We start from the raw sequence: 26,313 nt of genomic DNA, 5'->3' as shown, positions 1-26,313 counted from the left end.
CTATACAAGAACCTGACTCCCAGCAGATCAGTTATATGGCTGTACATTTTCTACTACTTTCCCTGCTATCATGTCACACATCTGAGACCTTATAAAGTACCCACACCCTCATGGTATGTGTGATATGCAAATAATTGTATGCTCAGGTGATGTATAGCTAATAAAATTGCCTACCAATAGCTCTGTATTTGTAAAGTTTAGGTCAAAGTTAAATTAAATATAAATACATTTCTATTATTGTTACTGTGTGCCCAGTAGACTATAGGGGCCCTTACTTGTGCTTATTTCACCTGTAACCAGCTAATCTTTTTATGCCAATATACAGACACAGACAAAAGGCACATATACACTGATAGAATCACATACACAGAGAGATGGGCACATAAACTCATAGTTATATGTACAGACACAGAGAGATGGGCACATAAACTCATAGGCAGATGTACAGACACAGAGAGATTGTAACATAAACTCATAGGCAAATGTACAGACACAGAGAGATGGGCACATAAACACATAGGCAGATGTACATACACAGAGAGATGGGCACATAAACTCATAGGCAGATGTACAGACACAGAGAGATGGGCACATAAACTCATAGTCAGATGTACAGACACAGAGAGATGGGCACATAAACTCATAGGCAGATGTACAGACACAGAGAGATGGGCACATAAACTCATAGGCAGATGTACAGACACAGAGAGATGGGCACATAAACTCATAGTCAGATGTACAGACACAGAAAGATGGGCACATAAACTCATAGGCAGATGTACAGACGCAGAGAGATGGGCACATAAACTCATAAGCAGATGTACAGACACAGAGAGATGGGCACATAAACTCATAGTCAGATGTACAGACACAGAGAGATGGGCACATAAACTCATAGTCATATGTACAGACACAGAGAGATGGGCACATAAACTCATAGGCAGATGTACCGACACAGAGAGATTGTAACATAAACTCATAGGCAGATGTACAGACACAGAGAGATAGGCACATAAACTCATAGGCAGCTGTACAGACACAGAGAGATGGGCACATAAACTCATAGGCAGATGTACATACACAGAGAGATGAGCACATAAACTCATAGGCAGATGTACAGACACAGAGAGATGGGCACATAAACTCATAGTCAGATGTACAGACACAGAGAGATGGGCACATAAACTCATAGGCAGATGTACAGACACAGAGAGATGGGCACATAAACTCATAGTCAGATGTACAGACACAGAAAGATGGGCACATAAACTCATAGGCAGATGTACAGACACAGAGAGATGGGCACATAAACTCATAGGCAGATGTACAGACACAGAGAGATGGGCACATAAACTCATAGTCAGATGTACAGACACAGAGAGATGGGCACATAAACTCATACGCAGATGTACAGACACAGAGAGATGGGCACATAAACTCATAGTCAGATGTACAGACACAGAAAGATGGGCACATAAACTCATAGGCAGATGTACAGACACAGAGAGATGGGCACATAAACTCATAGGCAGATGTACAGACACAGAGAGATGGGCACATAAACTCATAGTCAGATGTACAGACACAGAGAGATGGGCACATAAACTCATAGGCAGATGTACAGACACAGAGAGATGGCAAACATATACCTAGATTACGAGTTATGCACTCTATAGGAAAATTAAGGAACGCAACAAAAGTTGCATTATTTAACCCTCTATAGGGCAGCCATTACAAGTTTTGCGTTGAGCTCCATACCGCACACAATCCAAGCGCTGTTTTGATGTGTTCGTGCACGCTTCCCCCATAGACATCAATGGGGAGAAGGTGTCAGAAAAAACCTGAAGCGCGGAATGAAAAGCTCCGTAAAGCAACCCCATCGATGTCTATGGGGAAAAAAAGATATGTTTAAACCTAACACCCTGACATAAACCCTAAGTCTAAACACCCCTAATCTGTTGCCCCCGACATTGCCGACACCTACATAATGTTATTAACACCTAATCTGCCGCTCCTGATATCGCCGCCACCTAAATAAATCTATTAACCCCTAATCTGCCGCTCCCGATATCGCCGCCACCTAAATAAAGCTATTAGCCCCTAATCTGCCGCTCCCAATATCACCGCCACTATACTAAAGTTATTAACCCCTATTCCCCTGCACCCCAACATCGCCCACACTATAATAAATCTATTAACCCCTATTCCGCCGCTCCCCGACATCGCCACCACTAAATAAAGTTATTAACCCCTAAACCTCTGGCCTCACACATTACTACCACTAAATAAACCTATTAACCCCTAAACCGCCAGCCCCCCACATCACAACAACCTAAATTAAACTATATTAACCCCTAAACCTAACCCTAATGTAACCCTAACCCTAACACCCCCTAACTTTAACATATTTAAAATAGAGCTAAATTAAACTTACAATTATTAACTAAATAATACCTATTTAAAACTAAATACACATACTTACCTGTGAAATAAAACCTAAGATAGATACAATATAACTAATAGATATATTGTAGCTAGCTTAGGTTTTATTTTTATTTCACAGGTAAGTTTGTATTTATTTTAACTAGGTAAGACTAGTTAGTAAATAGTTATTAACTATTTACTAACTACCTAGCTAAAATAAATACAAACTTACCTGTGAAATAAAACCTAAGCTGCCTTACACTAAAACCTAACATTACAAAAAATAAAAACACTAAAATTACTAAAAAATAAAAAAACCTACCATAACAAAAAATATCAAACAAAATTATCTAAAGTTAACAGCTCTTTTGCAACAAAACAAAACAAAACAAACACACCCTAACAGTATACAAACCTCCACCCCCCCAAACCCACAAAATAAAAATAAAGTAAAACCTAATCTACCAATTGCCCTGAAAAGGGCATTTGTATGGGCATTGCCCTTAAAAGGGCATTTAGCTATTTTTTTCCTGCCCTTAAAAGGGCATGCAGCTCTTTTATGAAATGCCCAAGCCCTAATCTAAAAATAAAAACCCACCCCAAAATGAAAAATATACATTACACAAAATAACAAATTATCAAAAATAATAAAAAGTATTCCTATTCTAATACCCATTTAAAAAAGAAACCCACCCCAAAATAAAAAAACATAATTTAGAATAAACTACCAATAGCCCTTAAAAGGGCTTTTTGTAGGGCATTGCCCTACGTTAAATATCTTTTTTGCCTGAAATATTTTTACAAAGACCCACTAACATTACAAACCCCCACCCCCCCCCAAACCCACGGCACAAAATAAAAAAAACTATTTAAAAAACCTAAGCTACCCATTGAATGGGCATTGCCCTTAAAAGGGCATTTAGCTCTTTTTTACGAAAAGCCCAAACCCTAAACTAAAAAAAAAAAACACCCAAAAAAGTTAAAAAATCCTAACACTAACCCCCGAAGATCCATTCACATTTGCTGAAGTCCCACTTAAAGGATCTTCATCCCGGCGGCTCCATCTTTATCCCAGTGGCTCCATCTTCATCCAGGTGGCATCTTCTATCTTCATCCAGGCAGCGTCTTCTATCTTCATCCCATCGGCGCGGAGTGGGTCCATCCTGAAGACATCCGGCGTGGAGCATCCTCTTCATACGGTCGCCATATTTCAGTAGCTCTTATCCTATTGGCTGATTTGAACAGCCAATAGGATTTAAGTAGTTCTCATCCTATTGGCTGATTTGAATTTCCAAAACCAAATCAGCCAATAGGAATGCAAGGGACGCCATTTTGAATCGAGTAACTTGTATTGAAGATTCAGTATACAGTGACGACCTTTTGAAGAGGATGCCCTGCGCTGGATGTCTGTAGGTTGGACCCGCTCCGCGCCGCTGGGATGAAGATAGAAGATGCCGCCGTGATGAAGATAGAAGATGCGGCCTAGATGAAGATGGAGCCGCCTGCTGCCTGGATGAAAATGGAGCCACCGGGATGAAGATGGAGCCGCCGGGATGAAGACTTCAGCAACTGTGAGTGGATCTTCGAGGGTTAGTGTTAGGATTTTTTAAACTTTTTTGGTTGTTTTTTGGGCTTTTCGTAAAAAGAGCTAAATGTCCTTTTCAGGGCAATGCAAAAGAGCAAAATGCCCTTTTAAGGGCCATGCCCATACAAATGCCCTTTTCAGGGCAATGGGTAGCTTAGATTTTTGTTAGAGATAGATTTTTTTTTATTTTGGGGGGTTGGTTGAGTGGTGGGTTTTATTGTTGGGGGGGTCTTTGTATTTTTTTTACAAGTAAAAGAGCTGTTTAACTTAGGGCAATGCCCTATAAAAGGCCCTATTAAGGGATATTTGTAGTTTATTGTAGGGTAGGGTTTTTTTTTATTTTGGGTGGGCTTTTTATTTTTAAAGGGCTATTAGATTAGGTGTAATTCTTTTTTATTTTTGATAATTTCGTTTGTTATTTTTCGTAATTTAGTGTTTGTTATTTTTTGTAATTTAGTCTTTTTTGTTTTTTGTAATTAGATACTTTGTAGTGTTAAGATTTTTTTTAATGTGTATTTTAGTTTTATTAAATTGGTAGTTAGCGGCAGAATAGGGGTTAATAAATTTTATTAATGGCGGCAATGTCGGGAGCGGCAGATTAGGGGTTAATAGGTTTAATATAGTATTTGCGATGCGGGAGGGCCTCGGTTTAGGGGTTAAAAGGTAGTTTATGGGCATTTAGTGTACTTTGCAACACTTTAGTTATGAGTTTTATGTAACAGTTTTGTAGCATAAAAATCATAACTACTGCTCTCAGATGGCAAAACGGATCTTGTAGGTATAGGCTGCAACACAAGCTTTTTAGCCTCACTGCAAAACTCGTAATGGCAGCGCTATGGAAGTCCCATGAAAAAGTGTAATTTTTACGTGTGCGGGACTGACGTTGCGTTACAGGCTAAAAGGCTTGCAGTATAGCTATACCGACAAGACTTGTAATGGCTGCGGTGCTGTTTTAATGCTGAAATTACATTTTTTTCAGCGTTAAAACACGAATGCACAACTTGTAAACTAGGTGATAGACTAATACTGATAGACACACAGACAGGCACACACACACTTATAGACAGATGCTCAGGCACAAACACAGAGACAAATGATCAAATATAGAGTGATAGATGCACAGACAGACAGGCAGGCACACATAAACTGATAGACACACTGTCAGGCACACACAATTTTAGACACAAACAAAGAGACAGATGGGCAAATGTAGAGTAATAGATAAACAGAAAGGCAGACAGGCACACATAGACAGATGCAAAGATACATATGCACTGACAGGCACACATAGATTGATAAGACACACAGACAGGCACACATACACTCATAGACAGATGCACAGACTCAAACACAGATGAGCAAATGTAGAGTGATAGATGCACAAACACACACAAACAGACAGAAAGGCAAACAAAGACTGGTAGACACACTGTCAGGCACACACACTTATAGGCAGATGACAGACACAAACAAAGAGACAGATGCGCAAACGCAGAGTAATAGATAAACAGAAAGACAAAGATACATATGCACAGACAGAAAGGCACACATAGACTGATAGACAAACCTACTGGCATTCATAGACTCACAGACAGATGGGCATAAATAGACGATCATATGCACAGACAGGAACACATAGACTGATAGACACACCTACTGGCATTCATAGACTCACAGACAGATGGGCATAAATAGATGAACAGATGCACAGACAGACAGGCACACATAGATTAACAGACACTCACACACACACACAGACTCATAGATTGATTGGCAGACACAAACAGATTGATAGATGCACAGACACATATACACGGTAGCACATAGACCAATAGGCATATGTACAGATAGATGGAAACACATAGCTCAATAGACACACATTTATAGACTGATAGAGATGCACCAACAGATGGGTACACACAGGCTGATAGACAAATGCACAGATATAGACAGACATTCAAATACAGATGCAAACCATGTGCACACACAAAGTGATGGATATATACACAGACTGACTGACACACATAGGCTGATAGACAAACAGGCACACATAGACCAATAGATGCACAGACACAGATGGGTATACATACACTGATAGACACACACGGATACATGGGCACACATATAAATATATTTACACAGATAGATGAACACATATAGCCGCCTGATAGACACACACCAACAGTCAAGTACATATAGGCTGATAGGCACGTGCACAGACACATAGACAGGCACATACAGATGCAAAAACACAGAATATATACAAAGCAGTGTTCTCCACAGAAAATTTTGCCAGTTGGGTGGCGTTAGGAAGGAGCCGGTTTGGAGCAGTGTAATACTTTTGAATATTATAACAATTTCTGTTATTTATAAATTTGACTTAAGCTATTCAAAGCACAAATTAATTGCATAATTTAACATACTTATTTAATGATAATTTGTACAGATATATCTACAGATAGATGGACACACATAGCCTGATAGACACACAGACAGGAACACATAGAAATATATTAAGATGCACAGAAGTGTACACACATGGCATAAACAGATGCACAGACACTCAGGAACTCACAGACAAACAGGTACACACATAGGGGCCGATTTATAAAGCAGTCAATGCTGCTTATTTCACGCAAGACCGCTGCTCTTTAACTCGTTCACCACCTCTGAGGTGGCGCACTGCAATCATCCCGATCAGATACAATCGGGATGATTGACACCCCCTGCTAGCGGCTCATTGGCCGCAAATGTGCAGGGGGCGGCATTGCACAAGCATTTCACAAGAAATGCTTGTGCAATGATAAATGCCGGCAGCAAATACACAGGTACAGGTACAGATACACAGGTACACACATGGGGGCCAAACTATTATTGTGCGAGCGGACATGATACGATATAGCGGATCATGTCCACTGCACATCGATAAATGCCGGCAGCATAAGCTCTCTGCATTTATCATTGCACCAGCAGTTCTTGTGAACTGCTGGTGCAATAATGCCCCCTGCAGATTCTCGGCCAATCGGCCACTAGCAGGGGGTGTCAATTTCTGGTGATGTCTGTCCACCGCCTCAGAGCAGACGGACAGGTTATGGAGCAGCGGTCTTGAGACCGCTGGTTCATAACTAGTGTTTCCGACGAGCCTTCTCAAGCTCCGTATGGAGCTTGATAAATATGCCCCATAGACTTATAGATGCACAGACACACAAGAACACACAGACTAATAGATGCACAAGCACACATGCATGCACATAGACTGAAATATGCACAGACACACAGGGGCACACATAAACTGACATATGCAAAGGCACACACATAGACTGACCGATGCACATACATACAGGACTAAACAGACTGACAGATACATATGCACACACAGACTGACAGACGCACAGGCACACATGCACACACATAGACAGACAGACACAGACACACAGGTACACACATAGGGGCCGATTTATTAAGCAGTCAATTCTGCTTATTCCGTGCAAGCTTTCTGGCTCACCGTAAGACCGCTGCTCCTTAACTCGTCCGCCACCTCTGAGGTGGCGGACTGCAATCATCCCGATCGTATACGATCAGAATGATTGACACTCCCTGCTAGAGGCCGATTGGCTGCAAATGTGCAGGGGGCGGCATTGCACAAGCATTTCACTATAAATGCTTGTGCAATGATAAATGCCGACAGCATATGCTGTCTGCATTTATCGTTGTCGGGCTGACATGTCCACTACAGTGGATCATGTCCGTCCGACATTTAATAAATCGGCCCCATAGACTGATAGATGCACAGGTACACACTTAGATTGACAGATGCACTGGCACACATGCACACACATAGACTGACATATACACAGACACACAGGTACACACATAGACTGCCAGACATACAGGCACACATGCACACACATAGACAGAGATGCACAGGCACACGTTCACACACTAAAGGGCCGATTTATCAACTGTTGGGCTGTAGCAGATCATGTCCGCCCGACATTGATAAATGCTGACAGCGTATGCATTGTGTGTGCTTGTGTGTCTGTGCATATATCAGTCTATGGGGGGTAGTTATCAACGTGTCAACTTTCCTGCCTTCGCCGGACCAATACGCCCGCCTAAGCTCGCCTCACATCGCCGCCGCGGACCTGAACAATTTCGCCTAAGTTATCAAATAAAGCTGTCAAAAAGCCGCGCACCAAGTACGGGGCGATGAGCAGCGGACTGTGATAGTTATCACTCATCCGATCTCGCTGCTCTTCGGCTTTTTCCCAGCTTTATTGCTAGCCTGTCACTAAGCACTCACACTAAACTACTCTGTTCTACCCCCTATACCGGCGCCCCCGGAGCACCCCGCAACTAAATAAAGTTATTAACCCCTAAACCGTCGCTCCTAGACCCTGCCGCAACTCTGATAAATGTATTAACCCCTAAACCGCCGCTCCTAGACCCTGCCGCAACTCTGATAAATGTATTAACCCCTAAACCGCCGCTCCCGGACACCGCTGCCACCTACATTATACCTAGTAACCCCTATCCTGCCCCCCCTATACCGTCGCCCTCTATAATAAAGTTATTAACCCCTATCCTGCTGATCCCGCACCTCGCCGCAACTAAATAGTTTAACCCCTAAACCGCCGCTCCCGGACCCTGCCGCAACCTATTTTAAATTTATTAACCCCTAATGTGCCCTAAGGTAGGAAAAATCTGATTGGCTGATTGAATCAGCCAATCAGATTGAAGTTCAATCCAATTGGCTGATCCAATCAGCCAATCAGATTGAGCTCGCATTCTATTGGCTGATCGGAACAGCCAATAGAATGCGAGCTCAATCTAATTGGCTGATTGGATCAGCCAATCGGATTGAACTTCAATCTGATTGGCTGATTCAGTCAGCCAATCAGATTTTTCCTACCTTAATTCCGATTGGCTGATAGAATCCTATCAGCCAATCAGAATTGAAGGGACGCCATCTTGGATGACGTCCCTTAAAGGAGCCTTCATTCGTCGGTAGTCCGTCGGTAAAGAAGGATGTTCCGCGCCGGCGGGATGAAGATTGAAGACCCCGCTTGGAAGATGACATCGCCCGGATAGAAGACTTCTTCAGCGCCGCTTGGAAGATGACATCGCCCGGATGGAAGACTTCTTCAGCGCCGACTGGAGGATCACTTCATTGGATGGAAGATTTCTTCAGCGCCCCTTGGAGGATAACTTCTGCCGCTCCGGGTCTCCTCTTCGGTTCCATCGCTGCTCGGCTGAGTGAAGACGACTCAAGGTAGGATGATCTTCAGGGGATTAGTGTTAGGTTATTTTAAGGGGGGTTTGGGTTAGATTAGGGGTATGTGGGTGGTGGGTTTTAATGTTGGGGGGGGTTGTATTTTTCTTTTACAGGCAAAAGAGCTGAATTCTTTGGGGCATGCCCCACAAAAAGCCCTTTTAAGGGCTGGTAAGGTAAAAGAGCTTTGAACTTTTTTAATTTAGAATAGGGTAGGGCATTTTTTTTATTTTGGGGGGGTTTGTTATTTTATTAGGGGGCTTAGATTAGGTGTAAGTAGCTTAAAATTGTTGTAATATTTTTTAAATGTTTGTAACTTATTTTTTTTATTTTTTGTAACTTAGCTTTTTTTTTTTTGTACTTTAGTTAGTTTATGTAATTGTATTTAATTGTAGTTATTTGTAGTTAATTTATTTAATTAATTTAATGATAGTGAAGTGTTAGGTTTAATTGTAACTTAGGTTAGGATTTATTTTACAGGTAATTTTGTATTTCTTTTAGCTAGGTAGTTATTAAATAGTTAATAACTATTTAATAACTATTCTAGCTAGCTAAAATAAATACAAAGTTACCTGTAAAATAAATATAAATCCTAAGATAGCTACAATGTAATTATTAATTATATTGTAGCTATCTTAGGGTTTATTTTACAGGTAAGTATTTAGTTTTAAATAGGAATAATTTATTTAAGTATAGTGTAGTGTTAGGTGTAATTGTAACTTAGGTTAGTTTTTATTTTACAGGTAAATTTCTCTTTATTTTAGCTAGGTAAGCTATTAAATAGTTAATAACTATTTAATAGCTATTGTACCTAGTTAAAATAAATTGAAAGTTACCTGTAAAATAAAAATAAATCCTAAGATAGCTACAATATAATTATTATTTATATTGTAGCTATATTAGGGTTTATTTTAAAGGTAAGTATTTAGTTTTAAATAGGATTAATTTAGTTCATAATAGAAATATTATTTAGATTTATTTAATTAATATTTACGTTAGGGGGGTGTTAGGGTTAGTGTTAGACTTAGGTTTAGGGGTTAATAAATTTATTACAGTGGCGGCGGTGTAGTGGGGGGCAGGATAGGGGTTAATAAATTTATTATAGGTGGCGACGGTGTAGGGGGGGCAGATTAGGGGTTAATAAATTTAATATAGGTTGCGGCAGGGTCTGGGAGCGGCGGTTTAGGGGTTAAACTATTTATTTAGTTGTGGCGAGGTGCGGGATCAGCAGGATAGGGGTTAATAACTTTATTATAGACGGCGGCGGTATAGGGGGGGCAGGATAGGGGTTACTAGGTATAATGTAGGTGGCGGTGTCCGGGAGTGGCGGTTTAGGGGTTAATACATTTATTATAGTTGCGGTGGGCTCCGGGAGCGGCGGTTTAGGGGTTAATACATATATTATAGTTGCGGTGGGCTCCGGGAGCGGCAGTTTAGGGGTTAATATGTATAAAGTAGCTTGCGGTGGGCTCCGGGAGCGGTGGTTTAGGGGGTAATAACTTTATTTAGTTGCGGCGGTGTAGGGGGGACAGATTAGTGGTGTTTTGACTCGGGGTACATGTTAGGGTGTTAGGTGCAGACAGCTCCCATAGGAATCAATGGGATGTCTGGCAGCAGCGAACTTGTACTTTCGCTATGGTCAGACTCCCATTGATTCCTATGGGATCCGCCACCTCCAGGGCGGCGGATTGAAAACCAGTTACGCTGGGCCGGAAAAGTGCCGAGCGTACCTGCTAATTTTTTGATAACTAGCAAAAGTAGTCAGATTGTGCCGCACTTGTGTGCGGAACATCTGTAGTGACGTAAGCATCGATCTGTGTCGGACTGAGTCCGGCGGATCGAAGTTTACGTGACAAAATTCTACTTTTGCCGGTCTCTAGCCTTTGATAACTAAGGCGAATCAGCCTCGCCACAAATACGCTGCAGAATTCCAGCGTATTTGAGGTTGACGGCTTGATAACTAGGCCCCTATGTGTGTACTTGTGTAACTGTACCTGTGTATACGCTGCTGGCATTTTTACACACACAGACAGATGCACAGACAAAGATAGAGGGACACACATATATATTACTGGATATATGCAGAGACATAGACATGCACACACAGAGTATTAGATCCACAGACAGAAGGGCAAACCAGAGACGTAAAAACAGTGGTCTCAAACTAGAATGGGCCTGCACCTAGAGCCCATCTGACCCTGCAATCACTAATGGTTTTCTTCAGGAGGCCTGATCGTGCCCGAATCCACCTGCATCATGCCTGGCCTGTTTGTACCTCCACTGCAAAACAGGGCTTACAGTATAAGGTAAGCACATAGGTTGGCTTTTACGAATATGGTGGGAGGTTTCCAAGATGGCCATCACAGTGTGTCTGTGCAGAACAAACTGCCACCATATTTGTACAGGAAGGCTGCACAAGTGCAATACATCTGGTGTAAACGAACAGGAGAAGGCTGAATAACAATCATAGAAAAGCAGCTTCTCCTGTGTGGCTTCTGACTGAGTTTCTTCTGATTTCAGATAGACAGAAAAGGCAATGTTTTAATGGGGCCTGTTGCAACCTTTGTCCTGGGATCCTGTGAGGTGTAGTTCTGCCCCTGAGGCACACATAGACTATTAGACAGATGCACACTGATACACATACGCACACAGACTGATAAACAGATGCACAGACACACAGACTGACTATAGGCATACAGGTATGCAATGACTTACAGATACTCAAACCCAGACAGAAAGGCACACGCATAGACTATTTGCAGATGCCCAGACTCAGACAGACAGGCACACATAAAGTTATTGAAACAAGCCCACAGAGTGAGAGATGCACATACAGAGACAGAGGAGCACACACATAGACTGACAGATACTCAGACATTGACAGGCAGTCACACATCACACATATACATAGAGTGGCACACACAGACAGATGCACAGACACAGTGGCACACACAGACTAATAGATGCACAGACAAAGACTAATAGATGCACAGACACAGACAGAGGGGCACACATAGACTAATAGATGCACAGACACAGACAGAGCGGCACACACAGACAGATGCATAGGCAAAGACAGAGGGGCACACATAGACTAATAGATGCACAGACACAGGCAGAGGGGCACACACACACTACTAGATACACAGACACAGGGAGAGGGGCACACACAGACAGATGCACAGACACAGGGCACACATAGACTAATAGATGCACAGACACAGACAGAGGGGCACACACACACTAAGCGATGCACAGACACAGACAGAGTGGCACACACATAGACTGACAGATATTTGCATACACTTACAGATACTCAGACATTGACAGGCAGTCACACATCACACATATACACAGACACTTTCACATACATGGAGACTGCTGCCTCCTCTGGTGTCTTCCACTCATTTATGCTGCCATTTTCCCATGACTTGCCCCTTTCACAGTCTACACTCTCCCTGAGATTTCTATCTCTGCATCTTTCCCTTTTCCCCTGTCTATCCCTCTCTTCCTCTCACTCTCCCTTCCTCCATCTACTGAACATTGTCCCTTCTCCTTTTTTTTTTTTTTATTCCCCCTCCCGCACACCCTCTCTAGCTCTTTGCCTGGCTCTGTCCCCAGACACTGGCTTCTCTTGCATAATCAGGCTGTTCTGGAACAGTCCCTTTTATGAGGAGGCCAGTGGTCATTGTCTCTTGTTGGATAAGTCCCAGGACTCTGATTATGGGAAGCAGGAATCAGTATTTTTAGTAAAAGGACAGGAAAACCAATAAGATTTCAATGTGATAATGCTCAGGTTGTCAACAATTGTACAGATATTTGAGTAACTTGTGGTTATAACACCTTTTATCATTTTGCAATAACAGATAGTTATGACCAGAGAGGATCCCCTAGACTCGGCCCCTGAAGATAACCAGCACCCCACAGAATTCCAGAGTCCCATACAGGAGAGGAAGAAGAGGCCTGTGGTCCATCCCTCGGCACCAGCCCCTCTGCCAAAAGACTATGGTAAGTAGACTCTGACCAATGTATTGCCTTTGCTGCCTTATTGGGGAGTAATTGTACTATAAAGGAATAAGTGAGAAACTCTGATCTAATAAGGGTAACATATATAAATATGTGGACTTCAATTACTAAGGCTCCCGAAAAAAATCCAGTAAGACACATATCTCCGGTCTATGTCTTCCTGAGGAGCTGATTCACTAAATGTGGGAGCGAGCACTCCATCTCTTAGCGAATTAGCAGCATGGTATAACAAAGTTTCTAGGTACCTGTAGTCTTTCTAGCTCCAACCCTTCTTCTCTCTCTTCTATCTTTTCTCTCTTACTTTTGGTTCCTCCCTTTCTGCCTCATTTTCTCTACTCTCCCAATCTTTCTGTGCCTCTCCCTCTTCTATCTTCCCTCTTTCTTTAATTTTATATTTCTCTGCCTCTCTCTATTTCTGTCCCACTCTCTCCCTTCCTCCCTTAACCTTATGTCCCCTCTCCCTCCCTCTTTTCTCTCCATCCCTTTACCTTATGTCCTCTTTCCCTCCCTCTCTTCATCCCTTAACCTAATGTCCTCTCTCTCTCCTTCTTTTCTCTCCATCCCTTAACCTTGTCTTCTCTCCCTCTTTTCTCTTCATCCCTTAACCTTATGTCCTCTCTCCCTCCCTCCCTCCATCCCTTAACCTAATGTCCTCTCTCCCTCCCTCTTTCTCTCCATCCCTTAACCTTATGTCTTCTCTCCCTCCCTCTCTCCATCCCTTAACCTTATGTCCTCTCTCTTTCCCTCCCTCCCTCTCTCCATCCCTTAACCTTATGTCCTCTCTCCCTCCCTCCCTCCCTCCCTCACTCTCTCCATCCCTTAACCTTATGTCCTCTCTCCCTCCCTCTTTTCTCTCCATCCCTTAACCTTATGTCTTCTCTCCCTCTCTCTCTCCATCCCTTAACCTTATGTCCTCTCTCTTTCCCTCCCTCACTCCCTCTCTCCATCCCTTAACCTTATGTCCTCTCTCCCTCCCTCACTCTCTCCATCACTTAACCTTATGTCCTCTCTCCCTCTTCTATCTTCCCTCTTTCTTTAATTTTATATTTCTCTGCCTCTCTCTATTTCTGTCCCACTCTCTCCCTTCCTCTCTTAACCTTATGTCCTCTCTCCCTCCCTCTTTTCTCTCCATCCCTTAACCTTATGTCCTCTCTCCCTCCCTCTCTTCATCCCTTAACCTAATGTCCTCTCTCCCTCCTTCTTTTCTCTCCATACCTTAACCTTATGTCTTCTCTCCCTCCCTCTCTCCATCCCTTAACCTTATGTCCTCTCTCTTTCCCTCCCTCCCTCTCTCCATCCCTTAACCTTATGTCCTCTCTCCCTCCCTCACTCACTCTCTCCATCCCTTAACCTTATGTCCTCTCTCCCTCCCTCTTTTCTCTCCATCCCTTAACCTTGTCTTCTCTCCCTCTTTTCTCTTCATCCCTTAACCTTATGTCCTCTCTCCCTCCCTCCCTCCATCCCTTAACCTAATGTCCTCTCTCCCTCCCTCTTTCTCTCCATCCCTTAACCTTATGTCCTCTCTCCCTCCCTCTTTTCTCTCCATCCCTTAACCTTATGTCCCCTCTCCCTTCCTCCCTCTCTCCATCCCTTAACCTTATGTCCTCTCTCCCTCTCTCTTTACTGTCCATCCCTTAACATTATGCCCTCTCTCCCTCTTTTCTCTCCATCCCTTAACCTTATGTCCTCTCTCCACCTCGTTAATCTACTCTCTCTCTCTTGCTCTGTCCTCTTTTTCTTTCTTCCAATCCATTTCTTTCTATTTTTTTATCTCCTCTACCTATCTTTATCTGCCTCTGCCTAACTCTCTTTCTTCCTACCTCTCTCTGTCCCTTTCTCTTCCTTTCCTTCTTTTCTTTTCTCTCTTCTATTTTTCACTCTTTCTCTTCCTCAATCTCCATGTGTATCTCTCTCACTCTCTCTCTCTCACTCTCTCTTTATCTCCCAGTTTCCTTTCACACTCTTTTTTGACTCTCATTTTTCTCCTCACTTTTCAGCCTTCACATTCTTTGATCCTAATGACCCAGCCTGCCAGGAGATCCTTTATGATCCTCAGACCAGTGTCCCTGAGCTCTTTGCCATCATCCGACAGTGGGTCCCACAGGTCCAACACAAGATTGACATTATCGGCAGTGAGGTGAGAAGATCCCAGAATGGGAGGAGAGAGACTAGATAAGGATGTATTAGACTAACAACATAGAACATCTAGAACCCCATTCAAGAGCCTTGAGGGTTGACAAATGACAGCTTAATAGGATTTTAATAAAGTTAATATAGGTTTTTGTATAGCTCTTTTCCCAATGTTAACACAGTCTTTCCTGTAGATCCTGAAGAGAGGTGGTCATGTGAATGACCGTGATGGACTCACTGATATGACCCTCCTACATTATGCTTGCAAGGCTGGAGCTCACGGAGTGGGTAATGTATCTCATGCTTGAATACTCATCCAATAAGATGCCCTGTACAGACCACACATGCCACCTAACCTTTAACCTGTTACCCTAGGTGACCCTGCAGCTGCAGTCAGACTAACCAACCAGCTTCTCCTGCTGGGGGCGGATGTCACCCTGCGTAGTCGCTGGACCAATATGAATGCTTTGCACTATGCTGCCTATTTTGATGTTCCAGAACTTCTCAGAATCTTACTGAAAGCTTCAAAACCCAAAGGTGAGACTTATAGGGTTAAAACAAAGATCCCTGTCAGCCTGTTGGTTAGATAAGTGCTAATAGGAGATACTAGATGTTATAGGCAGGGTTCATATGGTAAAATATAAGTTATGGGGACTAATGGTGCAATAAGAGTCATTAGGGAGTAATTATATTGAGCAATAAGAGGAGTTATATTGAGCAAAGGAGTTATACAGACAGATGTATGGAGCAATAGGTGGAGTTATTGGGAGGTGTTCTATGAAGTAATAAGAGAAGCTATATGAAGCATTAGGAGACTATGGGCTAGATTACAAGTGGATCGCTAATTTATCGCGTGCCAGTAAACTCAAGGTAGCAATTAGCGCTCCAAAAATTAACCAGAGGTCAGAGCTCTGGTTAATTTTAAAAATGCCCCCCCAATTGCCCCCAAAATAGGCTGACCATATGTCCCGTTTTGATAGGGACAGTACCGTTATTTTAGGTTTCTTCCCCCGTCCCGTCGTTTCTTGAATAATATTAATTTTGTCCCGTTTTGAGAGTTATCAGACCGTGCGGCCAGAGCAAGTGTCATTTTTTAGCACACACATCACTTACTAAAAAATGTTAAACTCCCCGACTGCGTTTTTTTTTTTTTAACTACAGGGCTGGGGTTGGGTGGCTGTGCCCACATGATCCACAGCACCGCGTCTATATCGCCCGCGCTCAAAATTAGGGCATGATCATTGAAAGCAAGTGACAGCAGGTCAGTACTCAGTCGTGAACTGTTAGACTGAGCTGAGGAGAGAGACTGGTCACAAGAGGGAAGTTAGAACTACTAGCTAGTGCCTAGTAAGGACAGGAGTCGGACTAGATCTGTCATCATCTGATGTGATGATCATCTGCCTCTGCCATCATCCAAATTAGCGGCTGACCATCACCAGAGAGATTATTCTTGCCATCTTCTTGTGTCACAGTGTGAACATACAAACATAGTGATCAAGTAGATCAACTGTCTAAGTTCTGCAAGAATTGTGCACGGCCAAGGTAAGACCAGTGTCAATTTAATTGTCATTAATTATGCTTATTATGCTGCTGCAGTGCTGGTTGTACAGACGTTATAAATAACGGTTATCATTATCAAGTAACTATTTCCAATTTTTTCTCAGTTCTTCCACCATGTAACAATGATTTTGGGCAAGTCAGCTAAAGAAAATCTACAACTACTAATCCAGATCTTCAAACCAAACGCCTGTTCAGAGGCTACACTTTTACCATTTAAAATCAGTTAATATGGGGGAATTTGCCTTGACAACATAGAGGATAATTTCAATTTTGGAAACATTGAGTTAAGGGCATGTGATTAAAAAATATACACGTCACATTCCCAATTTAGATCATGAGAATATTGTGAAAATACTGTGGATTGGTACTTAGATGTTATAGCTCTACGTCTACCTAAAAATGTTGTATGAGTTCTTCTGTCACTGAAGGTTAATTGTAGGCTCAATAGTTTATATTCATGTCATAAAAGTTAACTTTTGTTAAAATCTTACTTTTTTCCTATGAATAAAGAATATTAACACTGTCCCGTTTTTGACATCTCAATGTCCCGTTTTTGTCTCAAGGAAATATGGTCAGCCTACCCCAAAATAAAGTGTGAGGTTCCTTTTGTATAAAAATAAATAGTAGCATCTTTATTTTGTTTTTAAAAAAAAACTGCATAAAGCAGTTTTTAGGGGTTAAAGTGTGCAGATGTGGGGTGTTAGAAAAAAAAACGGCACTGAAAAGTGCCTTTACATTGTGGTCTGTGGGAACTGTGTGTTCCCTGTAAACATATACTGTATATGCTTATATACATATACATTTAAACTTTGCTGCCCAACACTGCACAACTTACCCCCTTCGCTGCGCTAGGTTCTTTGCCCTTACTATCAGCATGAGAAAGAGGCTCCCATTGGAGCCTATGGAAGCACGGTCTGCTGAGCACAAAGCTTCCCTGCAATATGAACGCAACCTTATTCGCTGGTATTCCGAGAGGAGTGCAAATATTGTGCTTGCAAAAGCACAATTTACGCTCCACTCATAATCTGGCTTTATATAAGTAACAATAATACAGCAAATGGAGAAGGTATAGGCGCTAGATGGATCAAAAGGAGGGGTTATATGGAACTATTTGAGAACCTATAGGGCAGGAATGTAGAATTTATAGGGGGCAATATGGAGCAGTAGGGGGGAGATATAGGAAGGGGTTATACGGATCAATATGAAGAATTATAGTGGGGAGTTATATGGGGCAACAGTAGTTCTAGGGGGCTACCTAGGGCAATAGGAGGGGTCATACAGAACATTAGGAGGAGATATGAAAGAGATTATTTGAGCTAAGTGGATAATTTATTCTGCTACACAACTCTATAGTATTTGACTCATTGTCATTTTTGCTCTTAGTGTTGAATTCCACATGCGGCGATTTCAATCACGGCACCGCTGTGCATATTGCAGCCTCCAACCTCTGTCTTGGATCTGTGAAGTGTCTCCTGGAGCACGGAGCTAACCCATCTGTCAGGGTGAGGGGAAACTGTGCATCAAGGAGATGGTTTTCAAAAATGGGGGTTTATCTTAATCTTACAAATTTAAACTTTTTAAAATAATAGAAGATTGTGATTACTATTTGTGGTTTGGAGTTCAGTTGACAGCACATTCACTGTTGTCCCACTTGCTCTATACTCTACAGAACAGCAAAGGGCAAGTTCCCGCTGATGTGGTCCCAGACCCCATGGATATGGGACTTGACAAAGCTGAATCTGCCATGATAGCCAAGGAGCTAAAACAACTGTTGTTAGACGCTGTTCCCTTGAGCTGCAACCTTCCTAAGGTCACACTACCCAACTATGACAACATTCCTGGGAATCTGATGTTGGCGTCCCTGGGACTGCGGCTCGGAGACCGTGTCCTCCTTGATGGAGAAAAGGTATGAAGATATCTAGGCATGCTTATAATGAGGGTCCTAGAAATAATAGGTATCAGTATACCCAGAGTTTGTTAGGTCTGAAAATTAAAAGTAGTTTGGGTGGAACATTAGGAGCAGACCCAAAGCACTTTTGCAGTTATCCGTTGAATACCAAGCAAGTGGTAAAACATTCAAATATTTATGTTAAGTGAGTCACCTGCTCCTACTGAGCATGTGTAAGAATTCACAGAATAAACGTAAATGCATTAGTGATTGGCTGATGGCTGTCACATAATACAGGAGGAGTGGAAATAGACATTTGTCAGAAATGTTTTTACTGCTCATTTAAAGTTTGGACTAAGGAGACGATTTATTGAGCCCTGTATTGGCCCCAAAGCAGCTGTTTCTGCACGAGCCTTCAGGCTCGCCGGAAACAGTAGTCAAGAATCCCCCAGATCACATACAATTGGGTTGATTGACATCCCCTGCTAGCGGCCGATTGGCCGTGAATGTGCAGGGGGCGGCATTGCACAAGCATTTCTAGTGAAATGCTTGTGCAATGACAAATGCCGAGAGTGTATGGTGTCGGCATTTATCTATTTGGGGCAGACATGATCCATCTATACATTGATAATTCGGCCCCTAAGTCTTTTTATCATGAATTTGTTGATTATGCAAATATACTGTATTAACTGTATAAAATGTCAATATAGCAAAATTAATTACTGTAAAATACATCACTGCTATATACATAAATTAAACTTCAGAATGAATTTCAACTCACACTTCATCAATTTATTTATGATCCAGAAATATAATGCTAAATAGATCACTCTGGTGTACCACAGATGAGAAATTTAACAGTACCATCTCAGAACCTAAAATTGCAGATTATTATGTAATATATCAATTCTTTAATTAAGTTATGATCTCATTGTCAGCCCATAAATGTAACGTGAATGTGAAATATACAAAAAAAACAGAATTTATGTTTACCTGATAAATTACTTTCTCCAACGGTGTGTCCGGTCCACGGCGTCATCCTTACTTGTGGGATATTCTCTTCCCCAACAGGAAATGGCAAAGAGCCCAGCAAAGCTGGTCACATGATCCCTCCTAGGCTCCGCCTACCCCAGTCATTCGACCGACGTTAAGGAGGAATATTTGCATAGGAGAAACCATATGGTACCGTGGTGACTGTAGTTAAAGAAAATAAAATATCAGACCTGATTAAAAAAAAAAAACCAGGGCGGGCCGTGGACCGGACACACCGTTGGAGAAAGTAATTTATCAGGTAAACATAAATTCTGTTTTCTCCAACATAGGTGTGTCCGGTCCACGGCGTCATCCTTACTTGTGGGAACCAATACCAAAGCTTTAGGACACGGATGAAGGGAGGGAGCAAATCAGGTCACCTAAATGGAAGGCACCACGGCTTGCAAAACCTTTCTCCCAAAAATAGCCTCAGAAGAAGCAAAAGTATCAAACTTGTAAAATTTGGTAAAAGTGTGCAGTGAAGACCAAGTCGCTGCCCTACATATCTGATCAACAGAAGCCTCGTTCTTGAAGGCCCATGTGGAAGCCACAGCCCTAGTGGAATGAGCTGTGATTCTTTCGGGAGGCTGCCGTCCGGCAGTCTCGTAAGCCAATCTGATGATGCTTTTAATCCAAAAAGAGAGAGAGGTAGAAGTTGCTTTTTGACCTCTCCTTTTACCGGAATAAACAACAAACAAGGAAGATGTTTGTCTAAAATCCTTTGTAGCATCTAAATAGAATTTTAGAGCGCGAACAACATCCAAATTGTGCAACAAACGTTCCTTCTTTGAAACTGGTTTCGGACACAGAGAAGGTACGATAATCTCCTGGTTAATGTTTTTGTTAGAAACAACTTTCGGAAGAAAACCAGGTTTAGTACGCAAAACCACCTTATCTGCATGGAACACCAGATAAGGAGGAGAACACTGCAGAGCAGATAATTCTGAAACTCTTCTAGCAGAAGAAATTGCAACCAAAAACAAAACTTTCCAAGATAATAATTTAATATCAACGGAATGCAAGGGTTCAAACGGAACCCCCTGAAGAACTGAAAGAACTAAATTGAGACTCCAAGGAGGAGTCAAAGGTTTGTAAACAGGCTTGATTCTAACCAGAGCCTGAACAAAGGCTTGAACATCTGGCACAGCTGCCAGCTTTTTGTGAAGTAACACCGACAAGGCGGAAATCTGTCCCTTCAGGGAACTTGCAGATAATCCTTTTTCCAATCCTTCTTGAAGGAAGGATAGAATCCTAGGAATCTTAACCTTGTCCCAAGGGAATCCTTTAGATTCACACCAACAGATATATTTTTTCCAAATCTTGTGGTAAATCTTTCGAGTTACAGGCTTTCTGGCCTGAACAAGAGTATCGATAACAGAATCTGAGAATCCTCGCTTCGATAAAATCAAGCGTTCAATCTCCAAGCAGTCAGCTGGAGTGAAACCAGATTCGGATGTTCGAACGGACCCTGAACAAGAAGGTCTCGTCTCAAAGGTAGCTTCCAAGGTGGAGCCGATGACATATTCACCAGATCTGCATACCAAGTCCTGCGTGGCCACGCAGGAGCTATCAAGATCACCGACGCCCTCTCCTGATTGATCCTGGCTACCAGCCTGGGAATGAGAGGAAACGGCGGGAACACATAAGCTAGTTTGAAGGTCCAAGGTGCTACTAGTGCATCCACTAGAGCCGCCTTGGGATCCCTGGATCTGGACCCGTAGCAGGGAACTTTGAAGTTCTGACGAGAGGCCATTAGATCCATGTCTGGAATGCCCCACAGCTGAGTGACTTGGGCAAAGATTTCCGGATGGAGTTCCCACTCCCCCGGATGCAATGTCTGACGACTCAGAAAATCCGCTTCCCAATTTTCCACTCCTGGGATGTGGATAGCAGACAGGTGGCAGGAGTGAGACTCCGCCCATAGAATGATTTTGGTCACTTCTTCCATCGCTAGGGAACTCCTTGTTCCCCCCTGATGGTTGATGTACGCAACAGTCGTCATGTTGTCTGATTGAAACCGTATGAACTTGGTCCTCACTAGCTGAGGCCAAGCCTTGAGAGCATTGAATATCGCTCTCAGTTCCAGAATATTTATCGGTAGAAGAGATTCTTCCCGAGACCAAAGACCCTGAGCTTTCAGGGATCCCCAGACCGCGCCCCAGCCCATCAGACTGGCGTCGGTCGTGACAATGACCCACTCTGGTCTGCGGAATGTCATCCCTTGTGACAGGTTGTCCAGGGACAGCCACCAACGGAGTGAGTCTCTGGTCCTCTGATTTACTTGTATCTTTGGAGACAAGTCTGTATAGTCCCCATTCCACTGACTGAGCATGCACAGTTGTAATGGTCTTAGATGAATGCGCGCAAAAGGAACTATGTCCATTGCCGCTACCATCAACCCGATCACTTCCATGCACTGAGCTATGGAAGGAAGAGGAACGGAATGAAGTATCCGACAAGAGTCTAGAAGTTTTGTTTTTCTGGCCTCTGTTAGAAAAATCCTCATTTCTAAGGAGTCTATAATTGTTCCCAAGAAGGGAACCCTTGTTGACGGGGATAGAGAACTCTTTCCACGTTCACTTTCCAGCCGTGAGATCTGAGAAAGGCCAGGACGATGTCCGTGTGAGCCTTTGCTTGAGGAAGGGACGACGCTTGAATCAGAATGTCGTCCAGGTAAGGTACTACTGCAATGCCCCTTGGTCTTAGCACCGCTAGAAGGGACCCTAGTACCTTTGTGAAAATCCTTGGAGCAGTGGCTAATCCGAAAGGAAGCGCCACGAACTGGTAATGTTTGTCCAGGAATGCAAACCTTAGGAACCGATGATGTTCCTTGTGGATAGGAATATGTAGATACGCATCCTTTAAATCCACCGTGGTCATGAATTGACCTTCCTGGATGGAAGGAAGAATAGTTCGAATGGTTTCCATCTTGAACGATGGAACCTTGAGAAACTTGTTTAAGATCTTGAGATCTAAGATTGGTCTGAACGTTCCCTCTTTTTTGGGAACTATGAACAGATTGGAGTAGAACCCCATCCCTTGTTCTCTTAATGGAACAGGATGAATCACTCCCGTTTTTAACAGGTCTTCTACACAATGTAAGAACGCCTGTCTTTTTATGTGGTCTGAAGACAACTGAGACCTGTGGAACCTCCCCCTTGGGGGAAGTCCCTTGAATTCCAGAAGATAACCCTGGGAGACTATTTCTAGCGCCCAAGGATCCAGAACATCTCTTGCCCAAGTCTGAGCGAAGAGAGAGAGTCTGCCCCCCACCAGATCCGGTCCCGGATCGGGGGCCAATATTTCATGCTGTCTTGGTAGCAGTGGCAGGTTTCTTGGCCTGCTTTCCCTTGTTCCAGCCTTGCATTGGTCTCCAAGCTGGCTTGGCTTGAGAAGTATTACCCTCTTGCTTAGAGGACGTAGCACTTTGGGCTGGTCCGTTTTTACGAAAGGGACGAAAATTAGGTCTATTTTTTGCCTTGAAAGGCCGATCCTGAGGAAGGGCGTGGCCCTTACCCCCAGTGATATCAGAGATAATCTCTTTCAAGTCAGGGCCAAACAGCGTTTTCCCCTTGAAAGGAATGTTTAGGAGCTTGTTCTTGGAAGACGCATCAGCCGACCAAGATTTCAACCAAAGCGCTCTGCGCGCCACAATAGCAAACCCAGAATTCTTAGCCGCTAACCTAGCCAATTGCAAAGTGGCGTCTAGGGTGAAAGAATTAGCCAATTTGAGAGCATTGATTCTGTCCATAATCTCCTCATAAGGAGGAGAATCACTATCGAGCGCCCTTATCAGTTCATCAAACCAGAAACATGCGGCTGTAGTGACAGGGACAATGCATGAAATTGGTTGTAGAAGGTAACCCTGCTGAACAAACATCTTTTTAAGCAAACCTTCTAATTTTTTATCCATAGGATCTTTGAAAGCACAACTATCCTCTATGGGTATAGTGATGCGTTTGTTTAAAGTAGAAACCGCTCCCTCGACCTTGGGGACTGTCTGCCATAAGTCCTTTCTGGGGTCGACCATAGGAAACAATTTTTTAAATATGGGGGGAGGGACGAAAGGAATACCGGGCCTTTCCCATTCTTTATTAACAATGTCCGCCACCCGCTTGGGTATAGGAAAAGCTTCTGGGAGCCCCGGCACCTCTAGGAACTTGTCCATTTTACATAGTTTCTCTGGGATGACCAACTTTTCACAATCATCCAGAGTGGATAATACCTCCTTAAGCAAAATGCGGAGATGTTCCAACTTAAATTTAAATGCAATCACATCAGGTTCAGCCTGTTGAGAAATGTTCCCTGAATCAGTAATTTCTCCCTCAGACAAAACCTCCCTGGCCCCCTCAGATTGGGTTAGGGGCCCTTCAGAGATATTAATATCAGCGTCGTCATGCTCTTCAGTAACTAAAACAGAGCAGCCACGCTTACGCTGACAAGGGTTCATTTTGGCTAAAATGTTTTTGACAGAATTATCCATTACAGCCGTTAATTGTTGCATAGTAAGGAGTATTGGCGCGCTAGATGTACTAGGGGCCTCCTGAGTGGGCAAGACTCGTGTAGACGAAGGAGGGAATGATGCAGTACCATGCTTACTCCCCTCACTTGAGGAATCATCTTGGGCATCATTGTCATTATCACATAAATCACATTTATTTAAATGAATAGGAATTCTGGCTTCCCCACATTCAGAACACAGTCTATCTGGTAGTTCAGACAAGTTAAACAGGCATAAACTTGATAAGAAAGTACAAAAAACGTTTTAAAATAAAACCGTTACTGTCACTTTAAATTTTAAACTGAACACACTTTATTACTGCAATTGCGAAAAAACATGAAGGAATTGTTCAAAATTCACCAAATTTTCACCACAGTGTCATAAAGCCTTAAAAATATTGCACACCAAATTTGGAAGCTTTAACCCTTAAAATAACGGAACCGGAGCCGTTTTAAAACTTTAACCCCTTTACAGTCCCTGGTATCTGCTTTGCTGAGACCCAACCAAACCCAAAGGGGAATACGATACCAAATGACGCCTTCAGAAAGTCTTTTCTAAGTATCAGAGCTCCTCTCACATGCGACTGCATGCCATGCCTCTCAAAAACAAGTGCGCCACACCGGCGCGAAAATGAGGCTCTGCTTATGCTTTGGGAAAGCCCCTAAGAAATAAGGTGTCTAATACAGTGCCTGCCGATATTATTATATCAAAATACCCAGATAAAATGATTCCTCAAGGCTAAATATGTGTTAATAATGAATCGATTTAGCCCAGAAAAGTCTACAGTCTTAATAAGCCCTTGTGAAGCCCTTATTTACGATCGTAATAAACATGGCTTACCGGATCCCATAGGGAAAATGACAGCTTCCAGCATTACATCGTCTTGTTAGAATGTGTCATACCTCAAGCAGCAAGAGACTGCACACTGTTCCCCCAACTGAAGTTAATTGCTCTCAACAGTCCTGTGTGGAACAGCCATGGATTTTAGTTACGGTTGCTAAAATCATTTTCCTCATACAAACAGAAATCTTCATCTCTTTTCTGTTTCTGAGTAAATAGTACATACCAGCACTATTTCAAAATAACAAACTCTTGATTGAATAATAAAAAACTACAGTTAAACACTAAAAAACTCTAAGCCATCTCCGTGGAGATGTTGCCTGTACAACGGCAAAGAGAATGACTGGGGTAGGCGGAGCCTAGGAGGGATCATGTGACCAGCTTTGCTGGGCTCTTTGCCATTTCCTGTTGGGGAAGAGAATATCCCACAAGTAAGGATGACGCCGTGGACCGGACACACCTATGTTGGAGAAAAAGGCAGTAACAGAGTATAAGAGTGTTTTTTTTTTTGTTGACTTACATCTGACATTAGGTTTGTATAGGTCCTGGTTTTACAGCTGGTGGAACCAAAGTATAGGCCCTGGTTTTATAGCTGGTGGAACCAAAGTATAGGCCCTGGTTTTATAGCTGGTGGAACCAAAGTATAGGCCCTGGTTTTATAGCTGGTGGAACCAAAGTATAGGCACTGGTTTTATAGTTGGTGGAACCAAAAGTTTGTAGAGGCCCTGGTTTTATAGCTGATGGAACCAAAGTATAGGCACTGGTTTTATAGTTGGTGGAACCAAAAGTTTGTAGAGGCCCTGGTTTTATAGCTGATGGAACCAAAAGAAATATAAAAAAAATAGGTAGAGAAATAGTTGTGGAAAGTTTTATACGCGTATGTTAATTCTCTTACTTCTCATCTTCACCCGGCAGGCTGGTACGCTCCGATTCTGTGGCACCACAGAGTTTGCAAGTGGTCAGTGGGTTGGAGTTGAACTGGATGAACCAGAAGGCAAGAATGACGGCAGCGTTGGAGGCGTCAGTTACTTCATATGCCCTCCCAAACACGGTGA

The 26,313-nt window shown here is 42.8% G+C and overlaps 1 protein-coding gene across 1 annotated transcript in view; it reads left to right on the top strand.

The window, feature by feature from the left end:
- The window catches only part of CLIP3 (CAP-Gly domain containing linker protein 3), a 75,156-nt gene that overhangs the window by 28,741 nt on the left and 20,102 nt on the right, over positions 1-26,313 (top strand). The window contains exons 2-8 of the mRNA XM_053721612.1: positions 13,148-13,289; positions 15,305-15,444; positions 15,632-15,725; positions 15,813-15,974; positions 18,381-18,499; positions 18,667-18,903; positions 26,174-26,309. Of these exons, the coding sequence (XP_053577587.1) occupies positions 13,148-13,289; positions 15,305-15,444; positions 15,632-15,725; positions 15,813-15,974; positions 18,381-18,499; positions 18,667-18,903; positions 26,174-26,309 (1,030 nt within the window). The remainder of the gene's footprint in view (positions 1-13,147; positions 13,290-15,304; positions 15,445-15,631; positions 15,726-15,812; positions 15,975-18,380; positions 18,500-18,666; positions 18,904-26,173; positions 26,310-26,313) is intronic.

Source organism: Bombina bombina, chromosome 7 (assembly GCF_027579735.1).
Source record: "Bombina bombina isolate aBomBom1 chromosome 7, aBomBom1.pri, whole genome shotgun sequence".
Lineage (NCBI taxonomy): Eukaryota > Metazoa > Chordata > Amphibia > Anura > Bombinatoridae > Bombina > Bombina bombina.
Note: the sequence above shows the minus strand (reverse complement) of the source record. Positions and strands in the feature narration are given on the sequence as shown.